The following is a 24,814-nucleotide window of genomic DNA, read 5'->3' on the forward strand; positions in this document are numbered from 1 at the left end:
TTGACCTCAGGAATATAACTTTACTCAATCTCAGCTGCCCCCCCCCCCCCGGAAGTGGTCATATCTTAGATCTCACCATTATTAACTATAGTACTTTCATATTCTTGAATGTTGACATGCTCTGATCATAATATTCTGTCTTATGTCTTACATGTCTCCTCACCTCATTCTTCCTAAACCCACTCTTTTCCTCACTGTGATCTTCAGACATTCTAATCCTGCTGTAGCCACATTCCCAAAATGAAATTTCTTTTTTAAAAGGGAGCATATTTAGGTATATATGAAAAATAGTACTACTATTAGGCAACACTAAGGTTTTGTTCAAGTCAGGTATTTTCTTGGAGGCATGGGTGAAGAAGAGGGGAACACAGGTGGCAAATATGGCTTATATTTGGATTGTTATTGATAAGGATACTAAGAAATAAAGAGAAGAACTACACTGTCTTTTTCTGGTGATTTTAATTCCACTTATCCATTCTTCATTCCTCCTCCCTTTCATTTATTTCCATTTGTGTTTACTTCCCCAAAGCAAAGTGGAGGAACAGAGAAAGAAGACCAGATACAAAGGTGTTTAGCTCCGTCCCCGAAATAAACTGTGGTTAAAATTATGATGTAAGAGTTATATTACTTGGGGTGGCTACATGGCACAGTGAATTCAGTACCAGCCCTGGAGTCAGGAGGACCTGAATTCAAATCCAGCCTCAGACACTTAACACTTACTAGCCGTGTGGCCTTGGGCAAGTCACTTATTCCCAACTGCCCTGCCTTCCCCCCTCCAAAAGCAAAACAAACAAACCAAAAGAGAGAATTATGTTACTCACATTGTGCAGACATCTGCGTCAAATGAAGAAAATATAATTCTTCTGTTTCCAGACTTTTCTAAAACAGTCTTTAAAACAATATCCAAGAACACGTTCATGTCAAAAAATACTGACAAGTTGCCATCCCATATTCCATCCTACATGAAAAAGTATGTTGAATTAGAACAATTAAATTTCCTAATAGTTCAATCATTTTCACAGAAAAAAAAATAAAGTGTTATATAAAAATAATTTTATAACAAAAACCTGTAATCATTTTTTAAAATGACAAGTTACATTTTTTAAAGGTTAAGTTAAAAAAAATTTAACAACACAGAACAACTCTGATCATTTCTGGTAACCCATTTATAAAAAATACCCACATTAGATATCATTTGATATTTAACTCATTTAAATATACCAAGTATTCATATAATGTTATCTAAAGTAATTTGAAATACTGAAAACATTTTCAGGAACTTAGGGTGCACTGAATTGTGCTGAAAATGTATCATCTTTTAAAAAGTACACCCACACAAAAAAGTCTGAAAAATCATTCACTCTAGAAATACCGAGTTAAGATAACCACTGTCAACCCTACATATACAGGTCAAATAACCAACTGATGTTTGAGGATTCCCAAGTGGCTACACTGAGCAAAACATCTCCTTGTTTATCTTTCTCTTTGGATATCATGATATCTGATCTTCTACTCACTAAAGTGAATAAGGGCATTTTGTAATATGGGAGGGAATTAATTATCTTTTAGTGATTCATTGCCAAGCTCTGCAACTTACTATAAAAGCAAAGTTCTTGTAAAATAGGAGAGGCAAATTTTGATTAGAAGCAAAGTAGGGTTTAAGAGATAAGGTGTTATCTAGCTTTGGTCAAACTACAGTGAAGGAACTGGAGAAGAACTGAACATAAATCTTATTTAGGGACATCCTTGATATTAACACTAATATGATATTATGCTACAAAGGTAAGTAAATTTGTCATTTTTAGGTACAGTTATTAATATACCAATATATTAATGTGCACATTGATAAAGAGGTTCAATAGGTTTTATGTATACTAAAATAAAAATTTAACTCTACTTGTAAAATTAGTAATTTAAAATTTTCCAAATATAACCAAAAGATTACACAAGGTATAAAATTACTTACTCTTTGTTGGCAAATCCATTTTACTTCAATGTTAAATCCAACATCCTCTGACAAAGCCTCTAAAACCTAACAGGATTTTTTTTTTTAAAAGAGGGAGTATAGGATAAAGAAGAGGAAAATAATTATTACCAAAAGCAATCTGTAAGAAAGAATAGGAAGAAATATAAAGCATTATTTAAAATTTTGTGTTTTAGCAAGTACAATTTTTACTAGGTTTATATAATTATAGCAAATATCAACGTAAGCCTTTAAGGTTTGCAAAGAGCTAATTATAAAATAACTCATTTATCCTCACAAAAAAAAACTTGGGTGTAGGTCCTATGATTTCCATTGTACAGATGATGAAACTGAGGAAGACAGCATATTGCCTACTGTCACACAGTTTGTAGGTGTCTAAGGCTGGTTTTGAACTCAGATCTTCCTGACTCTGGGTTTGATGCTCTACCACTGTGCCACCTAGCTGTCTAATGGTTGTAACTGGTAACAGATCAATTATTCTGGCTAGCATAGACCTATAACCCTTTGCACCCTTGCCCAATCACCAGTCACGTCTAACCCAATTCAAATACTGAGTTATTCTCAACACCCATTCAACCTTCTCTCTCCCTCTCAGAAGCTACTAAGTACTAATGGGGAAAGTCAAACTTTGGTTAACAGGTAAATTATAAATTCATATTTTAACATCAATTGGACCCTTATTGCTATCTGGCACTCCTTTTAGTTCTCCTTAACTGATTCTTCATCATATTCTCCACAGCACCTATTCATTCTACTCACTATGTTACCTCCTTCCTCAACAAAAGAGGAGCAAGGACTTTGTGCAGAACTTTATGTTCTCTACTTACCTCTACCTCTTAGAATCTTAGTTCTTTTCAAAATGCACCTCAGATAACCTTTTTTTAATGTGATTCCTTCCTACCATCCCAGATGTTAGTTAATCCTCCCTCTTGAAATTATTTTGTATATATTTAGTTCACGCATGTTAGGGGAAAAAGGAAAGGGGGGTGGGGAAGAGGAATAAATATTTATTAAACACCTAGTACATTATGTACCAGGCACTGTGCTAAGCACTTTACAAATATTAACTAATTTGATCCCCACAACAACCCTGGGAGGCAGAGGTCCTATTACTATCCTTATTTTATAGTTGAAGAAACTGAGGCAAAAAGAAGTTTAAGTAATTTTCCCAGGATCATACAGCTAGTAAGTGTCTGAGGCTAGATTTGAAATAAGGGCTTCTTGACTCCAGTCCCAGTGTTCTAATCCATTCTATCCACTGTGCTACTCAGCCGCCTCTGTTACATCTCCCCCGTTGATTGTATGCTCTTAGAAGGCAAGCACTAGTTCATGAAAGGCACTTCAAAAACCTTAAAGCACTATATAAATCCTAGCTATGATTGTTATTATCATGAACATCCAGCACAATACCTTGTACTTAACAGATACTTAATATTTGCTGTACTAAACTGAATTAAGCAAAAAGATTTTAAAAGTGGCATCAAGGCCACTTAAGAAAGTCAGCTACAATCTCCACAAAAAAATATTCACTACCATTTTTGTTATCATTTAACTACACTGAGCTCAGTTAACCAAAACCCAAAACTATTCATACCTGCCTTGTATTTCTCTCTAATAACTCAGGAATATTGTACCCACTAGCCCAATTATACTCCTCTATGCCAACCCCTGGGCCTTATTGCCAATTCACTTCAGCAATTGCCCTTTATTATTACTACAATTAAAAAAATTTTTTTTAATTAAAAAACCTCTGCCTTACCATTGTTAATACTCAGGATTCCAAGTCTCTTTGGTTGTATGTATGTAAATGTATACACACACACACGTATGTGCATACATATATAGAGAATATAAATTAAATAGAATTTGATGACTAAATTTGTTAGTCGAAATTGAAAACCAGTACCCATATATATTTTCCATAATGGGCAACCTGGAAGGCAAAGAACCCTGGAAACACGCCACATGAGGCCACACTGACTAAAACAGAGATGTTTACCCTAAGAAGAGAAGATCTGAGTTGATATAATAGCTAAATAATGAAAGGGCTGTCATGTTGAAGAGGGATTAGAGTTGTTCAAAGCATTTTGCATGCTATTTCATTTAATCCATATGAGGATGTGTGTGTGTATAAAGATAACTCAAAAATTAATCAAGAGATATAATAATTGTAATTCCTAAGTAATGGTACATGTTTGAAATAGATCCAGTCGGTCAAAAATAATTTATTAAACACTATGTGCTTTACAGTGTGTTAAATGCAGATCTTTAAAAAGAAATGCAAAAAAAAAAGTCTCTGCCTTTAGGAAATTCATAATCTAATGAGGGAGATGACATGCAAATAACAAAATACAAACAATATCTATCCAGAGTAGATGGAAGGAAATTCTTAAATGGAAGATAGTAGATACCTGAAAGGAACTAGGAAAAGCCTCCTGAAAAAGTTGGGATTTGAGCTAAACCTTGACAGAAGCTAGGGAAACTAAAAAGCAGAAGAGAGGAATGGCAGCATTACAGATATGGGAGACAACCAGGGTAAAAAGCATAGCAATAGATGGAGTGTTATGCGCAAAGAATATCAAGTAAGTCAATTTTCGAAATTGGGCTGTAGAGTGCATGGAGAAAAGTAAAGTATGAGAAACTGGAAAGTGAAAAAGGGTCCAGGTTGTGAATATCTGTAAATGTTAGAGAGATAAATGTATATCAGATCCTGAAGGTCATAGGAACTTCTCAATTTTACTGATTGGGAGGCTGTAAGGTTTCATGTTGTCCAATTTATGTTTTTGAAGAATCACTTTGGCAGCTAAGTGGAAAATGGATTAAAATGAGGAGGAAAAGGAGTCAAGGAGATCAATTAAGAACAAGAGGTGATGAGGGCCTGAACTAGGGGAATGGCTGAGTAGAAAAGGAAACATATAGCAGGGATGTTGTGGACGTAGAAAAGATAAGATCTGGCAACAGATTAGTTATATGGATTGAGTGAGAGTAAGGAATCAAGGGTGGCATCAAAGTTTCAGGCCTAGGTGACTGGGAGGATGGTGGTGCTAGTAACAGAAAGTTGGGAAGAGGGAAGGGTTTGAGGAAAAGTCAATAAACACTTATTAAGCACTTACTATGTGCTGGTACTGTGCTAAGCACTAGGCATACAAAGATAAGCAAAAGACAGTCCCTGTTAAGGAGCCCACAGTCTAATGGATAATAATAATAAATTTTGTTTTGGACATGTTGAGTTTGAGATGCTTATGGGATATCCAGTTTGAGATATCCATAAGTTAGTAGTTGGTAGGGTCATAATGATAAACAGATCTGTAAATTACATGCAGAGAAAATACAGATTTGTGCTGAGTTGTCTTCTCAGCAATGGCACATTTAAAAAACTACACCTATTTTTAACAATAATTCAACAAATATTTCTAAAGTAGCTCCAGTGCGCTGATCACTACATTTTGGAGATTATAAAATTAAACAAGGTCCCTTACTCAAGAACTTGCTTAGTGCTTAAATTTATTTACTTTCATATGATTAATATAAAACCAAAGGCATATATATATATATATATATATATATATATATATATATATATATATATATATTTTAAAGTAATATAATTAAAATAAAACCATATAAAAGTTATTATCTTTACATCAACTAAAGATTTATTCAACATAAAAATTTGAAGGCTATTCTTTTATAAACAAAGGTTTTGCAAAGTACTTACCATCTGGAGAGAAGGGAATGGCTGATTTTCAGAGATATAATTTTCTTCCCCAGTTAAAGATGCTGAAAATTAAATTTATAAATGTATCAATGAATAAGAGTCTTTTTTCTATAGATACTTTAACACAATACATTTCATTCACAAATATATTTACCTTACAGCTTCACCTTTAAAAACCACATATAGTCACCTAGCCCTAGGCCTTATTTTGTAAAATATTTTTGAAAAATAGATTCTAATGCCTGACAAATACCCAATTATATATGAAGACACAATGTGATGTCATAAAAAAAGAATACTGGCCCGAGAGTGAGGAAACCCAGATTCTAGTCCCATTTCTATCACTAACCGTGTAGCTTTGTGCTAGGAATAGAGAGCTAAGACACTTGAATCTTAAGTTACCTCACCTATCAAATGAGGAATGTTTATATACGAGATCATTACACCAGGACTAATAGTGTGACTCAATGACTACCTGTATTTAGTGTGACTCAATGAATACCTGTATTTTCTGTGACATAACTTCTATAGCTATTTTTAGAAGAAATTCAGTAGTTTAATATATTTTAAGTGGAATTAGTCAATAAACACTTATAAGTATCTCCTGAGACAAGAACTGTTGAAATTATTTGGAATATGAAGACAGTCTCTGCTCTTGATGAACCCACAACCTAATGGGGGAGACAACATGTAAATAGCTATGTACAAACAAGCTATTTTCAGGGTAACCTGGAAACTATTAACAGTGGGAAAGCACTAGAAAAAAGTGAGATTGGGAAAAAGTCTCTTATAGAAGGTTCAATTTTGGCTGGGATTTAAAGGAAGCTAAAGAAGCCAGGAGGCAGAGTTTCAAAGGGAGAGTATTTCAGGCTTGAGGGATGGCCAGTGAAAATATCTGAAGTCAGAAGATAAAATGGCTTGTTTAAGGAACAACAAAGAGGCCAGTGCCACTGGATCAAAGAGTATGGGACAAGGGAGGATAAAGTGTAAGAAAATTTTACAAGTACTTGGGGGGCAAGAAGGGGCAGCGAGGTTATAAAGAGTTTTGAATGCCAAATCAAGGATTTTATATTTTATTCTGCAGGTCACAAGTAGCCACTGGAATTTTTTGAGCAGGGGTGATGTGGTCAGACTGTCATTTTGGGAAGATAATTTTGGTAGCTGAGTAGAAGAAATCCAGTTAGGAGAGACTTGGAGCAGGCAGACCAACCAGCAGGCTATAGCAATACTGTAAGTGTGAAGTGATAAAGGCCTGCTCCAAATTAATGGCAGTGTCAGAGGAGAGAAGGCGGCTTTTATGAAAGATGTTACAAAGGTAAAACTGACAGGCTGTGGCAACTGATTAGATATGGGGTAGGCTGGTGAAAGATAGTGAGAAGTCAAGTGTGACACCAAAGTTCTAAGCCTGGGTGACTGGGAAGATAGCAGTACCCTCAACAGTAATAGGAAAGGGGGCTGGGAGGCAGGGAGAGAATGAGTTCAGTTTTGGTCATGTTGAATTTAAGATCTCTATGCGATATTCAGTTTGAGATATCTACTAGGCAGCTGAAGATGTGAGACTGGAGGTCAGCAAAGAGATTCGGATTGGATAAGAAGATCTGAGAATCGTCAGCATAAAGATGACAACTGGAATCCATGGGAGCTAAGATCGCCAAGGAAAGTAGTATAGAAGGAGAAGAGAAGAGGGCCTAACACATGGGTGGGGAACCTGTGGCCTCAAGGCCACATGTGGCCTTCTAGGTCCCTGGGTATGACCTTCTTGCTGAGTCCAAGTTTTATAGGACAAATCTTTTTATTAAGAGGATTTGTTCTATGAAGTTTGGATTCATTCAAAGGGCCAGAGATCTGAGGCCCTAGAGGGCCACATGTGACCTTGAGACCAGATTCCTCACCCCTGACCTAGGGCATAGCCCCGTGGGATAATCATGGCTAATGGGCATAATCTGGATGAAGATCCAGCAAAGAAGACTGAGAAGGAGCAATCAGTTAGGCAGCAGGAGAACCAAGAGATCAGCATTACAAAAATCAAATATTCTATAATTCTGTGAAACAGTTACACTTTGTTCTTCATTAAATATATGCTTGGGCTTGCCAGTAGTATGTTGACTGACATAAAAAATGTAAAATCCCATCTTTAAAAATCAAGTTTAGAATACAGTAATTCAAACTGGAAATAAAGAAATAAAATATAAATATTAATTTGAAATAAACCATTTTTCAATGCTGCTACATACCATTTAAGAACTCTTTTGATTTTAGTGCAGTTACATGAGAAAGCTGGAAAATACAAAAGAAAAATTAGTTATTTTTAAAAGTCTCAATCTCTATGTGATGTTTTATTATTAAGAGATGTAACAGAGAAATCATAAAAGGAATAGTTATAGATGTTTGCAAAATTGAGCATAATGCAATATACATTTAAAACAACCAGTTAAAGGATGAGCTCTAATAAATCATACATTCTATAAATAACGTTAACAAATACAATGGCAAAAATACCCAGAACCAAAGACCTTGTCCCTTGATTACAAATGTTAGTGCAAGATATCATTGAATGAGCATTAGTCTAATCATAAAATGGTTTATAACATTAGGTCTTTCAGAAACATAATTATTACTAAAAAATTACATTGCACACTAACAATACATTTTCATGGTATGAACATTTATGTAAATAGTTAAGCACTCTGAATGATAGTATGATAAACTCAGAAAAGGCAAAAGTAATTAATGAAAAAGAAACACTGGCTCACTTGGAGTTCCATATTTATTAATCTAAAGTTACAAGGGCATATTCTACATGTGATGTTCACTTCACTTTATGACATGACTCAAATGTAAAGAATCACAGAATATTAAAAGTGAAAGATACCTTAATTTCAGCTAGTCATTTCATAAATGCTAGACATTAGGAGAACTGAACAAGAAATTAAATGGATAAATAAAAAAAATCTGAAGCAATATTAACACCAGGATACTTGGAGAGCAAAAAATATGAGTTCAGGAAAAATTTCAAAAGCAGTAGGGAAATTTTAATTATCCAGATATTTACTGGAAATCTGACTTGTCTAAATAATGATTTCATCATTCAAAAAGTAGTGGAGTGAATGAGAGGAAATTTTTACCAAATGTAATTCTTACTACATCAAGGAACTAGTAGCTCATCCCTCTTAAAGACTGTGAAAAAGGAGAAGAAATCCAGGAATTCTAACATGTACCCTAGGGAACTGAGAAAGATTTCAGAAAGGTTCAGAAAAAAGATAGTTGGGATTTCACAGACTGAAAATAGGAGCCAGTTCTGGAAAAATGCGAAGATATTAAGAAGGAAATTCTGAAAACACAGAGAAACAATTCTGATAAGAAAACTGGGAATAATTTAAAGAGTCTGATAGGGATGCACTGGGAGTTCGCCAACATATATCTATAAATATGTGTATACATAAATACATTGTTGTTTGTCCATTGTTCTGAAAGAGGACTATGGACTATGACAGCAGGAAGGTGATACTGTAAATATACATACACACATATTTGTATGTATGTATGTAAATGTGTACCTATATATTCATGTGTAAATGTATATGTAAATACATATTTATGAATTGACTTTATCTTTTATATCACATTAATTTCCATATGTCAATATAATAAACATATGCTTTCTCACGTCATTGACAAAAACAGTTTGAACTGCTTCATCTATTCCAGGAATTCTAGTTGAGTTTGTACTCAAATTGTGTTTTTCTTTAAAGCTTTGCTTGTGGATGGTATGGAATATTCTTTTCTTCTGCATTTGTGTCTTGAGCATCCCTATTATCTTAAGAGCTTTTTATGATGGAATTTTCTTTGTGATTGCTCATTCTTATAGCCTACTTCCTTACTTCGTACTTAATGCTAAGGCCAAGATCTGTGCACTTTTGTTACTGCTTTTTTGGACACTTGAGTGTTGTGTTGTTCTAGGATCTCTGGGACAGCTCAAGCTCAGGACCTGCAATCTTTCAATGAACCCATAGTGGTCTGATCCAAATCAAAATCTAATTGTTGCCCCCTTGGTCTGCAAATTCTGAACCTGGGTCTGAAACTGAGCAACAGTGGCCTGCTGCTCAACTCAGCCACTGTGAGCCAGTTGGGAAGTTCTGCAGGTTCAGTTACAGAACTATAGGTTCCCCTTAGATCTCAGATTCCTGCCCTGGTTATTTCTTTTTTTTTTTAAGCAATTGGGGTTAAGTAACTTGCTCAAGGTTACACGGCCAGGTGTTTCTGGGTGGGTGCTAAGCGTCAGAGCCCGGATTCGATCCCCAGGTCATCCCGACACTGGGGCTGGTGCTCTTACTCGCCATGCTACCTGGCCGCCCGCTGCCCTGGTTATTTCTCTGCAGACTTCAGACTGCAATGGAGTCTGGAAACTATATTCTACTTTGGTCATGAAAGCTGAGTTATACTGCTGCTGCTTTCTTCAGTATACCACCAAGAGCCTGAGACAACAGGTGGGAGAAGGTGGGGCAGTGATAGGAATGTACACATTTGGGCATAGGTCTTGTCAATTTGCTCAGGATTTGAGAACTAAATAGTGGGCAACAATGCTGCTAGTTCACATCTAGCCCTGGCATAGTTTGGGGGTACCCTAATGAGTTTGGGACTCTTCTTACCCCAGGTCACAGCCTCTCCCTGCACAATGATGTACACATCAGTCCCTACCCCAGTATTTGCAAACCTCTCTGTTGGTCTTGCTATGCCAAATTGGGCTGGAAAAATGACCCGCTCCTTTTCTTGGATTTCCCCATCAGGATTTGGTCTGGTGTGTGTTTCTAGATATGTTTAGAGAAGTTTTTGGGGAGCTCTTCAATGCATGGTTTCTTGCTAACAGGCCATGTTCCACTTATTTTACATTCTTGAGCTCAAAGAAAACTGCAATACTACATGAATTAAAGTTAATAAACCCTGATTAACTACATCTTTAGGTATGGAAATGGAAAGATTTGGCAGATTTGATCACTTCTGTACTTGGTTACTGATCTTTGTTTTGCTGAACTTTCGTCCCTTTTTATTCTTTATTATATGGATGTCTTTTTGCTAGAGAAAAGGAAAAGGAATACAAAGGGAAATATTTTGCTCTTCAGTCATATCTGACTCTTCATGACTCCAGTTCATATAATACAAGACCTTCTATCCTCCACTGTCTGTCAGTCTGTCGAAACTCATGTTCATTGTTTCCATGACACTATCTATTCATCTCATCTTCTGCTGTCCCCTTCTCCTTTTGCCTTCAATTTTTCCCAACATCAAGGTCTTTTCCAATGAGTCCTGTCTTCTCATTATGTGGCCAAAGTATACAAGCTTCAGTTTCAGCATTCACCCTTCCAATGAATAGTCTGAATTAATTTCTTTAAGTATTGACTGATTTGTTCTCCTTGTCCAAGGGACTCTCAGAAGTCTTCTCTAGCACCACAATCCAAAAGCATCAATTCTGCAGAACTTATCTTTCTTGGTAATCCAACTCTCACAGTCATGCATTAACTGGAAAAGCCACAGCTTTGGCTACATGGACCTTTGTCAGTAAGGTGATGTCTCTGCTTTTTAGTATGCTGCCCAGATTTGCCATACCTTTCCTTCCAAGGAACAAGCTTTTTAAAAATTTCATGGTTGCAGCTGCTGTCTGCAATTTTCTTTGAGCTCAAGAATATAAAATCAGACACTGCTTTCATTTCTTCTCCTTCTATTTGCCAGAAAGTGATATGACCATTTGCCATGATCTGTTTTTTTTATGTTAAATTTCAAGACAGTTTTTACACTCTCTTCTTTCACTCTTAATTCCTCTTCACTTTCTGCCATCAGACTGGCAACATCTACATATCTGAGATTGCTGCCATTTCTCCTTAGCAACCTTAATTCTGGCTTTTAATTCATCCAGTCTGGTTATTTTGCATGATGTACTCTGCATGTAAATTAAATAAATGAGGTGACAATATACAGCCTTGTCATACTTCTTTTCCAATCTTTAATCAATCAGTTGTTCCAGGTTTGGTCTAACTGTTGCTTCTTGAACCACATACAGGTTCTTCAGGAGGCAAGCAAGATGATCTGGTACTCCCATTTCTTTGAGGACTTGTCACATTTTGTTGTGATCAACACAAAGGTTTCAGCATAGTCAATTAAGCAGTAAATGTTTTTCTGGAACTCTGCTGATTTCTTCCTCTGCCTCTCTGAAAAACCAGCCTGCTCTTCTGGTAATTCTCAGTTCAACTATTGCTGAAGCCTAGTTTGCAGAATCTTAAGCATAACCGTTCTGGCATGTAAAATAAACATAAATGTTTGCTTATTTGACCATTCCTTGGAATTCTTCCTTAGGACTAGGATGTAAAATGATCTTTTCCAATCTTGTGGCCACTGTTAAGTTTTCCAAACTTGCTGGTATACTGAATGCAGTATTTAAACAGTATCATCTTTTAGGATTTTAAATAGCTCAATTGGAATGCTACCACCTCCACTAGCCTCAATGTTAGCAATGCTTCCTAAGGCTCATTTGACTTCATTCTCCAGGATGCCTGGTTCTAGATCAGTAACCACACCATAGTAGTTATCACTGATGTTAAGATCTTTCTTGTATGGTTCTGTATATTCTTTCCACCTCTTCTTAATCAATTCAACTTCTGTTAAGTCCCTACCACTTTTGTATCTTATCATGCCTATTTCTGCATGAAATGTTCTCATGATATCTCTAATATTCTTGAAGAGATCTCTTGTCTTCCTCATTCTATTGTTTTCCTCTTTTTCTTTACGTTGCTTATTTAAGAAAACCTTTATCTCTCCTTGGTCTCTGAAATTCTGTATTCAGTTAGATCTATCTTTCCCTTTCCCTTTTCCTCTTTCCTAAACTATTTGTAAAGCATCATCAGACAGCAATTTTGCTCTTGCTCTTTTTATTTAGGATTTTAAAATTATTATTACATTATTTATATAATATGATTATGATATTTTACACAATATTAATATTTTACTTTATATATTAATGCTAATATATAATGTTTTATATAATATTGTTATATTAATATTTAACAATATTACAAACCTCTAGCCATAGCTCTTCAGCCACTCAATTCAGATCTAATCTCCTAAATCTATTCATCACTTCCACTTCATAAGGGATATTATTTAGGTCATACCTATATAGTGTGATGGTTTTTTCCTACTTTCATCAATTCAAGTCTGAATTTTGAAACAAGCAGCTCATGGTCTAAGCCACAGTCAATTCCAGGTCTGACTGCATAGAGCTTCTCTGTTTGGTTACAAAGTATAAAAATCTGATTTTGATACTGACTAGCTGGTGAGGTCTACATGTAGTCACCTTTTGGGTTGTTGAAAAAGAGTGCTATGACCAGCTAATTATCTTGACAAAACTCTGTTTCTGCCCAGCTTAATTTTGTAGTCCAAGATCAAACTTACCTGTTATTTCAATTATCTTCTGATTTCCTACTTTAGCACTCAATCCCTATGATAAATGTGACTTTGTGAGTGTGTGTGTATGTTTGTGTTATTTCTAGAAGATAATGTAGGTCTTCATGTAACTGATCAACTTTGGCCTCTCTCATTATAGTTATCATAACTGTGATGCTGAATGGTTTGCCCAGATACCAACATGTCATTTTTGAGATTATTCCCCACTACTACTTTTCTTACCCTTTTACTGACTATGAGGTCTATTCCATTTCTTCTGAGGGATCCTTGTCCACAATACTACCGTGTTTCCCCGATAAGAAACTGTCTTATTAAATTTTTGGGAAATAAAAACACCAGAGGGCTTATTTTCAGGAGAGGGCTTATGTTGTCCTGCCTCAGCTCTCCTCCGTGGCACTGCTCTCAATGGCACCAGCAAGCAAATCACTGGGGAAGAACAGGATGACGCGCTCACTGCTACAGCTCTGATTGGATGCAGCTCGGAGAGCGGCGTGTGTTTCACCCCGGGGGGGGCGGGGGGGGAACGGTGCATACAGAGGGTACCGTAATGTAGAGTGTAGCACAGGGGATCACCTTCACTACAGTAGCAATCTCAATAGGGCTTATTTTCGGGGGAGGGCTTATTTTAGAGGAATCTTACACAGTAACGGGAGGGCTTATTTTCGGGATAGGTCTTATTATCAGGGAAACACGGTATATGTCATAATCACCTGAATTCACCCATTCCCATCCATTTAAGTTCAATGACACCCAAGATATCAATGCGTAATTTTTCCATCTCCTGTTTGACCACATTCAGCTTATCCTGGTCCCTAGATCTTACTGGGGAATGTAGGCATTGTAAAACCAAAAATAAAACTTTTTTTTTTAAAGAAAGATCACAGAGAATAGGAAAGGTACCAAGGGTTTGAAAAAAGTATGCTGTTGTTCCAATTTTTAAAAAAGAGACAAGCATAGGCCTTCAAATTATGATTTTTGGAAAAATTTTAGAGCATATTATTAAATGGGATGGTTAGATTTCATGTAGAAAAATAAAGAGATCAAAAGGTTGCAACATGTTAAGAACAATCAAGAACAAGTCAATTAAAACTAACCCCATTTCATTTATTTAAGAGGGCTCCTAGACTGTACAATAAGAAAAATGCTATAGATATAGTCTAAGTAAATTTTATTTTGGCAAAGCATCTGAGAAAGTTTAATGCTCTTCCAACAGGAAAGACTGAGAGATACAAAATAGACAATAACTCAGTTAGATAGATTCAGAACTGGTTGCATGTCCAAACCCAAAGAGTTTGAACTAATAGTTCTATATCAATAAAGAGGTCTCCAATTGAGTTATCAAGAGATCTATTCATGGCCCTACACTATGCAGCTGTGTTTTTCACTGATTTGGATAAAAGCATAAATGCCACGGTTAACAAATTTATTGAGGACATAAAGAGGGAATAGATGAGACTGAAAATGAGAAATGGTTTAAATATGGGTTGAATCTGATGAAATGATATTTAAAAGAGTTAAATGCAACTTTTCATACGTAGGTTCCAGAAATTGACTTCACATACTCAAGATGGGAACAGGCAACTCTAGACAAAAGTTAGTCCTAAAGGCATATTGAGTCAACAAGATACAGTTGCCAAGAGAGCTAATAAAATCTTAAGGTACACTGAGAGATAACGTGTCCAGAATTAGGAAAATGACAGTCACATTATTTATTACCCTGCCTGGTTAGGCCATATCTGGAAAATTTTGTTCTACTCTTGGAAATTATGTTAGGAAACAAACTGGAGAGAATCCTATGGACAACCAGGATGGTGGGGACATCAAAACTGATGAATATTGTTTTCAAATATTTCAAAAGGTGTCACACAGAATATGAAATTAGGCTTGCCCTGCTTGAACACAAAAGACAGAACCAGGAGCAAGAGGGGAAAGTTGTACAAAGCAAAACTGGGCTTATTTTAAGAAAAAATTTATTATCTATTAGAACCAACCAAAAATTGAATAGACCCCTTGGAAAGTACTGAATTCCTGTCTTGTCAGGGATATCATTAAATGGATTCTTGTTTCTATTGTCTGAGTCAATGCCCTCTGAGGATCTTTCCATTTCAAATTCCGAATTCTATGAAATATTTTCCTAGTAATAGAAATATGAAGCACACTTTACTAATATTTGATAGATTAACTGGATTCTTCATATGTAGAAAGGAATTTCTAAAGTTAAAGAAAAATTAAAATTTTTATTACCTTCAACAGCTGGAGTTGTTCAAAAGTTAATTCTTTCACTGGAATTTCAAACAGTTCTGTTGGTTCATGATCAAATTTCTTTAAAAAAAAATCAGAAAGATTTTAAGCTTCACTGAATGTATTCCAATTTGTGAACAAAATCTATTATTCCAAGTGTATCACATGAAAAAATTTGTGAAAAATGAAGATATTAGGCTATATAGAAAAGAGGAAATAAATGGTGTAGAGGGCTTTTCCTGTTTATCATTTCTTTATTCCTACAACAACAGTCTTCATCAAAGTTTTCTAAATTTTGCAAGACATAAAATTCATTACTAAGTCTGTAAACAAACTGTTTCCTGATTTAAAAAAAATCTGTAAAGCTTACATTCCACTAACACTGGTGCTAATAATTCTTCTCTCAAAAGGTTACTTCCTATTTATTTTATATATATATATATATATATTTTATCTCCTCTCCTTGAGGGAAGGGACTGTTTAATTTTTTTTTTCTGTAGCCATAATTGGCACATTGTAGGTATTTAATAAATAAGTGCTGATTGACTGACAAGCTTTAAGAAGCCAGAATCACTGCTAGAGTATGACAAAACATGCTTTATTATAAAGCAAAGATAGAAAAAAAGACTTTAGTGGGGCATACTTTTTAAGATTTCTTTTAAAAAAGGTAAATGTAAATTCAGAGAAGATCATTTAGTCTAGAGTTTGACACCTTTACCATTCTGATACTTTGATGGTCCTGTAATTTATCTCATTGCTGTGGGTATTCCTTCCAAGCATTGCAAATTACAACTCCACACCTTTTCATCCTCTGCAACTCTTCTCCATGTCCTCCCATAAAACCTTCACAAGAGATTTACCTAATGTGCTTGGGGCATTCCTTTGGATCACTTTACCTACTGTTAATTCCCCACCACCCCTCCCCCCCCCGACTCTTACTATATAACTGACTCATTTTCTTTTCTGGTTACATATATATATGTGTCTGAGCATATTCTTTATTCTACTTCCCCTGTAGTCTATTCATGCCTAGCGTGTATCTGTATATGTGTCTGAGCATATTCTTTATTCTACTTCCCCTGTAGTCTATTCATGCCTAGCGTGTATCTGTGTCCAACTACTTTAATTCTTTGGAGATTATTATTTCACAATTTATAGCTTTATGAAATGAAAAGGAAGCAGAGGGGAAGGGAGGGGACATTATTAAGCACCTATTATGTACCAGGCATTGTGCTAACTAAACACTTGATGTTTACAATAATGCCATAAGGTAGATGCTATTATAATCTTCATTTTAAATTGAGGAAACTAAGGCAGAAAGAAGTTAAATGACTTGCCCAGAGTCACAGAGCTAGCAAGTGTCTGAGGCTGGATATCAATACAGGTTTTTCCCTGACTGTAGGTCCAGAACTGAATCCACTACACAACCTAGCTGCCTTTTTCACTCCTTCCATCATCTTATACTCACTGAGATCCAGCTCCTTTCTGATAATATGGCATTCCTGGTGAGACTTTCTAGAACTTGTTGCATTTTCACTAATATCTCCTGAGTGATTAATCATACTGTTAAGAGTCAGAATACTCCTTGCTCCCACTGCCACATCCACTCTCCTTCTACAACCATCAATCAGCAATCTCTACTTCTTTAAAGTTCATTCAATCTATACTATCATCTGTTCATGATTTTGGTAGGTATCCACTAACTTCAAAGGCATTTTCCTTGCTTCCTCAATGAGGTTAATACCTAACTCTCTCCTTCCCAACTCCTGCCCTTATACTAGGGCATATGTGTTAACAATCATATGTGTTAATCATATGTATTAACAATCCTTCAAAGACAATAACTTCTTTGTTCCTCAACTTAACTATTTTCCATGACCTACTCTTCCACGCCCCTCAGTTACACACATGGATTGTCGTATGCTTGCACTTCAAAGTTCATGAACTCTGAAATTCCTTTATCTGACCATAATCTTTTGTCATTCTACCTTATCCTCTTGTCTCACAACCCCTAACATTATTCTTTGTTCTTATTATGAGTTCTAATTCTTCTACCCCTCAGTTTTTCCTCAGGCATCATCCCTGCAATGGCTACATTCTTTCCATTTCCCTTGGTGAATAGGTTCAAATCTACACTATCTTCTTACCAGCTCCTTACCCTCTTATTTTATTGCCAATCTTGTCCTGCCATGCCCAGTCTTAAATTACTCCCATCATTTCTTACCTTCATTCCTATTCACATGCTGCTGAATTACACTGGAAAAATCATTCTACTGGACCTATTCTGACTAGGTCCACTATAGATTTGTGGTACATTCTCAAATGGGCCCTCACAGTAGCAAGGTCACCCTTTTACACTTCTGTAATTAGCTGACTACTCATCACTGTGGTTTTTCTAAGACTTCTTATCCTTCAAACTTCTCATGGTAACCCCTACTCCACACTCTCACCTGAGAAGCTTGACCAATATTTCACTGAAAAAACTGAGGTAATTCACTAAGTGCTTCCTCTTCTGCCCTTCTCATTTCACATCACTCAGATGCCTTTGCCATTATCTCCTCCTTCACCCCTGTTTTACATGAAGAGGGTGCCCTTCCCCTAAGACAAACATTTCTACCAATACAAGGGATCATGTTCCATCCCATCTTTTTCAGCAGACGGCCTCTCTATCATACCCATTCTCTCACTAATCTCCAAACTCTGTGGACCTGGGTTGCTTTTCCAACTAACTATAAATATTACCATATCGCTTCCATTGTCAAAAAAACCTTCACCTGATCTCTCCACCCCCTTAACTATTATCCTATTTCTCTCATGACCAAACTCCTTGGGAAGGCTATTTACAATCAGTGCCTCAACTTTCTTTCTTCTTAACTCTCTGCAATATGGTTTTTGAGCTCATCATTCAACCAAAACTATTCTTTTCAAAGTTACCAGTGATCTATGAATTTCCAAATCTAATGGCCTTTTTTTCCCCAATCCTCACCCTTCTTGAAGTTTTAACACTGCTGATCATTTCTCCATTTTGATACTCTCTTCTAAGTTTCTGTGATACTATTTCTCTCCTGGTTCTCTTACCTATCTGACCACACCTTTTTCAGTCTCCTATGCTCCTTCATCTAGGTCATATCCAGTAAGTGTATTCTCCAAGGCTCTATTCTATGTCTTCTCTTCTCCCTTTGGTAATATCGTAAGTTATCTTCTCTCTTGGTAATCATCATAAGCTCCCATTGATTCAATTATCATCTCTATGAAGATGATGATTGGTTGTATTTACCCATCTCTAACCACTTTTCTGACTTCCAGTCTCCAACTGCCAACTGGGCATCTTGAACTGAACATACCATAAACATCTTATACTCAATACGTATAAAACTGAACACATTATCTTTTCTCCCCCAAACCCTCTGTTTCTTCCTAACTTAAATTCCCTATTATTGTAGAGCAGTGCTTCTTGAACTTTGTCTACTCATGACCCACAATTTAAGAAGTGCTGCTGTAGAGAGTACCACTATCCTCTCAGTCACCCAGAGTTGCAACTTAAAAGAGTCATTTTGACCCCTCACTTTCACCCTTCTCCCATATCCAACCTTTTGATTTCTTACAGACTCCAACTTCTTTCCTCTGACACTGCCACAATCTTGGCGCAGACTTTTATTATCTCATGAGTACAGCTATTGCTTGCTGGTTGACCTCTTTGCCTCAAGTTTCTCCTCAGTCTAGTCCATCCTTTGCTCAGCTATCAAAGTGATCCTGGAAGCAGTTAGGAAGCATACTGGCTAAAGAATACAGAATCTAGATTCAGAAAGATCTCTGCCTCAGTTTCCTCAACTGTAAAATGAAGATAATAATAGCACCTACTTCCCAGGGCTGTTATAGGGCTCAAATGAGATAATATCTATAAGGTGCTTCACATAGAATAGGCTCTTAATAAATTTTTCTTTCCTTCATTCCTCCTTTCTTCCTAAAAGGTAAGTGATCATGTCACTGTCCTAATTCAGTAAACTCCAACAGCTCTCTATTGCCTCTAGGTTTGCACATAAACTCCTGTGTGGCTTTTTAAAGCCCATTACAACCTGGTCCTTTTTACCATTCAGTATTAATTATACCTTACTCCCTCCCACATACTCTGAGTTCCTTGCTGTTCTTTGCACAAAACACTCCACCTCTGGACTCCTTGTGTTTTACTGGCTATCCTGAAAACCTGGAATTCTCTCCTTCCACATCTCTACCTCCTGACTGCCTTGATTTCCCTTAAGTTTCAGCTAAAATCCCTTCAACAAGTAACCTTTTCCAATCCTCTTTAATGTTAATCAATTTCCTGAGACCACCGCTAATTTATCCTATATATCTCTTGTATGTACTTAGTTGCTTGAATATTATCTCCCTCATTAGAATGTAAGTTCCTTACAAAGACTGTCTTTTGCCTTTATTTGTATGCTCAGTGCCTAGCACAATACTTAGTACAAGTACTCAATACATGGTTGCTGAATTGAATTGAATGGGTTCTCAGATCAAAAAACAAACATGTTTCTAGGAATGAGAACTTTATTCAAAGACCTTTATTAATTTATTATTATAATTATGTATAAATTACTACTATAATGCATATATCAGGGTTACAAGTGCTTGCAAAAAGTATATTCCACTTCTGTGAAAGATATTCAGAGCAGAGACCAAAAGGAAGACTTCCTATTAATGGTGCTGTCTTATACATGTTCCTATTTATAGATGACATTGGATTGAATACATCAAATTCCAGGATACTGAAGTCTTACATATCTGATTCCTAATCACTAAAGAATCTAGTTTGCCTAATCAATTGCACAGGAAAAGCAAAGTCGTTGAATAATACTTATTGTGTAGCTAGATCAACAGCATTTAAATCTAGTCCATCAGCAACATGTTAGAAAAACATTGCAGATAAAGGATAAAGTGAGACTAGAATTATAAAGGTAGAGGAGCTTCTAATTTTCTTTTTGCCTTTCATTGTATCCCTAGTACTTAGCAAGTACATAGCGCATCAGGAATGCTTAATAAATTCTAGCAAACTGACCACCCACTCCTCTCCTGAGACAAATTTATTTTCTTGGGTCTCTCTAACCATATTTATTTGTGTGGGAATGAGGGGTAGGGCTCCTTTCCTTCTCTGCAGGAAAGGAGATAAAGCAGAACTACATACTACCAATGTAACCGATATCCTAGACACTATTCTAATCTCTAGTTAATTTCCTTTGAGAAGTTTTTCCAAATTGGTCAGTTTGATTCAGTAATCCTGATCTCACTAAATAATTTGTTTTTATATGTTCATCTCAAACTTCATCAACTTAGAGCTGGAAGGGAGTTTATAGATCATCTAGTCCAAAGCCCTCATTTTACAAATAAAGAAAATGAAATCATTAAATAGCTTGCTCATGACCAGACATCTATTATGTATCAAAGGAATGACATATACTCAAGTCTGTTAGACTCTGAGGTCAGCCCTCCATTATGACAAATTGTTTCTTTAATATAGTGGTAGAAACTAGATCTTTGACTTCATTGCTGTAGGAAACTTCTGGATGAGGAAGCCCCCTCTACCAATGTAGAGCAGCACCTTTATTAAAACTTATAAGAGTCGGGGAGGCCAGGTGGTTCAGCGAGTAAGAGCACTGGCTCCAGTGTCAGGATGACCTGGGGATCAAATCCAGGCTCAGATACTTAGCACCATACCCAGAAATAACTGGCTGTGTAACCTTGAGCAAGTTACTTCACCCCAATTGCTTTAAAAAAAAAAAAAAACCTTACAAGAGTCTAAGATATTTCCAGAACACTAACAGATTAAATGACTTGCCTAGGGTCACATGGCCATATGTTGGAAGTAGAACTTGAACTCAGAATTTGAACTGGGAGGAAAGGGAAGGAAGGAGAGTCTTATCTTTCTTTCTCCTATACCCTGTCTTTGCTATTTCAGTGTACTGTTTGGTATTAGCATCAGTGCTTCCCTCCAACATTAAATGTTCAAAGAAGAAAATAAAATGAAGAAGAATTTGTTTTAAATTAAACACCTTGGAAGGACTATTTATCTGGCACTTGAGAAAAAAATATTTCATTAGGAAATTCGCTAGACTTTTTTGAAAAATTAACTATTACGAAAGGACAATTCACTGGTTCTTAATTACTTTATTAAAACATTCTTAACATACCTTTTTCATAGTCAAGCAACAAGTGAGATCATGATATACAACAGGTACAAAATCCTTTGAAAGATGAACATCAAATTCTACATAAGCTGCACCCTAAAAAGACAAGTGATTAAGCATTAAGGTAAATCTTCTGGGGCTATAAGAAACCTTAAAAATTATACAAAAGGATAGATGAAAAAAATTAGGATATGATTTAGTTAATATTTACTGTTTAATTTTAGAAGAGAAAGGCAACTACCATCCAAAATTATTACTGACAAAACTCTATTAACAACCTTACTATTATTATTAAAACTTAAGAACTACAACAATCCTTAAAAAAAAAAAAAAAACGTATGCTATATAACAATGAAAATGTTTTTCCTAACTAGGTAATGAATGAAGCATAATATGGAATAGTGAAGCAAAGATCATATTTCACATACTGTATTTGACACATATCACGAATCTCTCTAAGACTATAGATTTTAGACAGGTTGCTAATTTACAACATTGGAGTGAGTTTCTATATAAGGAGTTTCTCCAAACTGAAGAAACCACAGGACTAGACCACAAACATAATAACGAATTTAGTTTCTGCTAAGTAAAACTGATGGTTTTAACTCGTGCAAATTACTAATGCCTCTTATTTTAATGATTTGAAGGAAATTCAGTCACATTTTATACTAATGCTAAACTAAAGCACTAAAGCAAACACAAATTTAAGAGGAACAAGTAATGATACCAAGAATGAGAAAAGCTCCTAAAGATTTTGCTCTATGGTCAGATAATTTTTTTTCTGAGTTCTGTTTTTGTAATTCTAGACAGTAATGATTTTAAATTAAACCATTTTTCTAGTTAATTAAACTAGTCTTATCTACCAAGCATCATACATAGTCTCCTGTAGATATTACCTTGCTTAATTTAACAAAGAATGTAATAAATTTAAAAGATGTCAACATACAACAAAATTCAGCCAGTCAACATATTCCTCCTAATCAAGAATATTCCTGAGTCAAAATATAACTGTTCAAGAATGTTTTAAAATAATTTCCAATGCAATGACATTTTGACAGACTCATGATCTCAATGCGGATGCTCCCTTCACAGGTACAGATCATAACCAATTTTGTGTAGAGCATCAAATTTCAGTGCCTATAAAGTGGCACCAAAGGTAGTGAAAGAGGACATAAAAAGAAATGTAGTGTCTTAGTCTGAGTTCAAGTAAGAACAGCACCAAGAACTATATTCCAAATGACAAAAAGAAGAGAGTGCTAGGGTGCTTGTCAGCAAGTTGTCTCTAATATTCGAAGTCTTTCTCCCCCGTCCCTCCCCTCAATCATTACAAGAATTCCTCTCACCAATGATGGAGAAACATAATGGGTACTACCCATTATGATAGTAGATAAACATTAAAAAGAAAGAAAAAAACTTTTATGAAAATTATTTTCTCTTTAATGGACAAGGCTGATGTCAACCACATATAGGAATTCATTGTAAATAAAACTTTAACTTTTCAAAATGAAAAGTGAGGGTAGAGAATCATTATTTTCCTCAAAACATTTCTGCTTTTATTCAAAAGTACAAGCTGACTCATATTTGAAAAAGTTCCATCTCTCATCTTTATCAGATTAGTTTATATATTTTAATAGGTAGTAAACAGGTGCATTCTATAACTCAATCATTAAGGACATCACTAAAGAAAAACCATAATATTGGCAAGTAAATATGTCCAAAAAATTTAGGTAAATATATCAAAAAAATTTAGACTTTTTCAATATTCTTCAATTAGTATTAAATTTCTTCATGATATATTACAAAAAACAAAATGGAAGATCCAATTTTACATAATCTCCAAAGATTTATCAGTCCCTTCAAAGATTGTATTTCATAAAATTATAGGTAAAAGAACATTTTCTACAGAAACAAGATAATATATTGGCTTGATTCTACTTAATTTCAAAATATTATAGGTAGTTTTCTGGTTTTATTTTTCTTTTGGGAAAAATCATGGCTGTCTCTCTAAAGCTTTAGAGTTCCAAGAGATGCCTTGATCAAGAGGTAATAAAAAGAAAAAAAAAATTTCTAGGGTAGGCACTAAGGTGAACTTAGTAAGATATGTTACTTTGATTTTGTGTTCTTTTAAATCACTTTATCAATATAATGAACACTATACAAAGATAACATTTTTATACCTAAAACATTAACTTAAGGGTAAAATGCACAAGACTCTAACTTGTATTTTATAAAAAGTCATGAAAATTAGAAAATGTTGATAGTACATGCTAAATGGTGCAGAGGATAAAATCAGGAAGACTCATCTTTCTGAGTTCAAACTAAGCTTGGGCAACTCACTTAACTCTATGCCTCGGTTTCCTTAACTGTAAAATGAGCTGGAGAAAGAAATGTCAAATCATTTCTGTATCTTTGCAAAGAAAACACTAAAGGGGGTCACCAAGAGTCTGGCACAACTGAAATGATGGAACAACAAAAATGCAAAAATCATTTATACAAAACTACTCAATTCCTTAACAAGGAAAAAATTCCAGGTAAAAATTATTGTGGCAAAGCATATCTAAAAGTAATATACTTCAGTAAAACCTGGTAAACAAGTCCAGGCATAAGTAAGATTTATTCTTGGCACTCTTGACAAAACGAGAACATTTAAAAACAATGGAATTCTAGAGATGTTTCATTTGGTTATTAGCAAAAAAAAAAGTGGCAAATCCTTTAAATTGAAAGAAGAAATTCAATTCTAAATATTCCTCACTTGATGAATAACAATAACTACTCAATTTCCAAAGCACATCTGAAGTTTATAAAAGGGCTTTCTTCAAAAAAAATCCTACAGGTTAATGATGGAATTATTATTGTAATTTTACAGAAGAAGAAACACTCAAGAGAGAATTTGCCCAAAACTGTCAGAAGTACACATTCTGGTAAACATATTTAAAAGATAAACTGGCTCATAAAGTGATTCCTACAGATTTATTTTTGATTACTGAAAAGTTTATACATTATTTTCTCTATCCCAAAAGTTACAAGTAAGTTATTTAAGGGGAAAAATATTTACATACATGACTAGCTGCACTTCTTAAAGAAGCAATTGTATTTTCTTGTACTTTAGCAAGCCTGAAATAGAGGAGACAAGTCATCAACAGACTAATTTTTTTAAAAAGTAAACACTTTAAAAAAGTTAGCAATGTAAGAAGTTTCATATATAGTAAATTTTAATAGTATTTTTAGCAATGA

At 35.2% G+C, this 24,814-nt stretch overlaps 1 protein-coding gene across 4 annotated transcripts in view; it reads right to left on the reverse strand.

Annotated features, from left to right (window-relative positions):
* GPCPD1 (glycerophosphocholine phosphodiesterase 1) overlaps window positions 1–24,814 on the reverse strand; it is a 91,863-nt gene that overhangs the window by 27,166 nt on the left and 39,883 nt on the right. For all 4 annotated transcript variants that reach the window (XM_069062773.1, XM_069062775.1, XM_069062771.1 and 1 more), the window contains exons 11-17: window positions 24,640–24,694; window positions 21,584–21,676; window positions 15,402–15,479; window positions 7,937–7,979; window positions 5,703–5,764; window positions 1,967–2,032; window positions 822–958 (exon numbers count right to left, since the gene is read on the reverse strand). In XM_069062773.1, the coding sequence (XP_068918874.1) occupies window positions 822–958; window positions 1,967–2,032; window positions 5,703–5,764; window positions 7,937–7,979; window positions 15,402–15,479; window positions 21,584–21,676; window positions 24,640–24,694 (534 nt within the window). The remainder of the gene's footprint in view (window positions 1–821; window positions 959–1,966; window positions 2,033–5,702; window positions 5,765–7,936; window positions 7,980–15,401; window positions 15,480–21,583; window positions 21,677–24,639; window positions 24,695–24,814) is intronic.

The sequence above is a fragment of the Petaurus breviceps genome, unplaced genomic scaffold (genome assembly GCF_028583685.1).
Source record: "Petaurus breviceps papuanus isolate PSGF00001 unplaced genomic scaffold, PetGlider_PUasm1.0 90504, whole genome shotgun sequence".
Classification (NCBI taxonomy): Eukaryota; Metazoa; Chordata; class Mammalia; order Diprotodontia; family Petauridae; genus Petaurus; species Petaurus breviceps.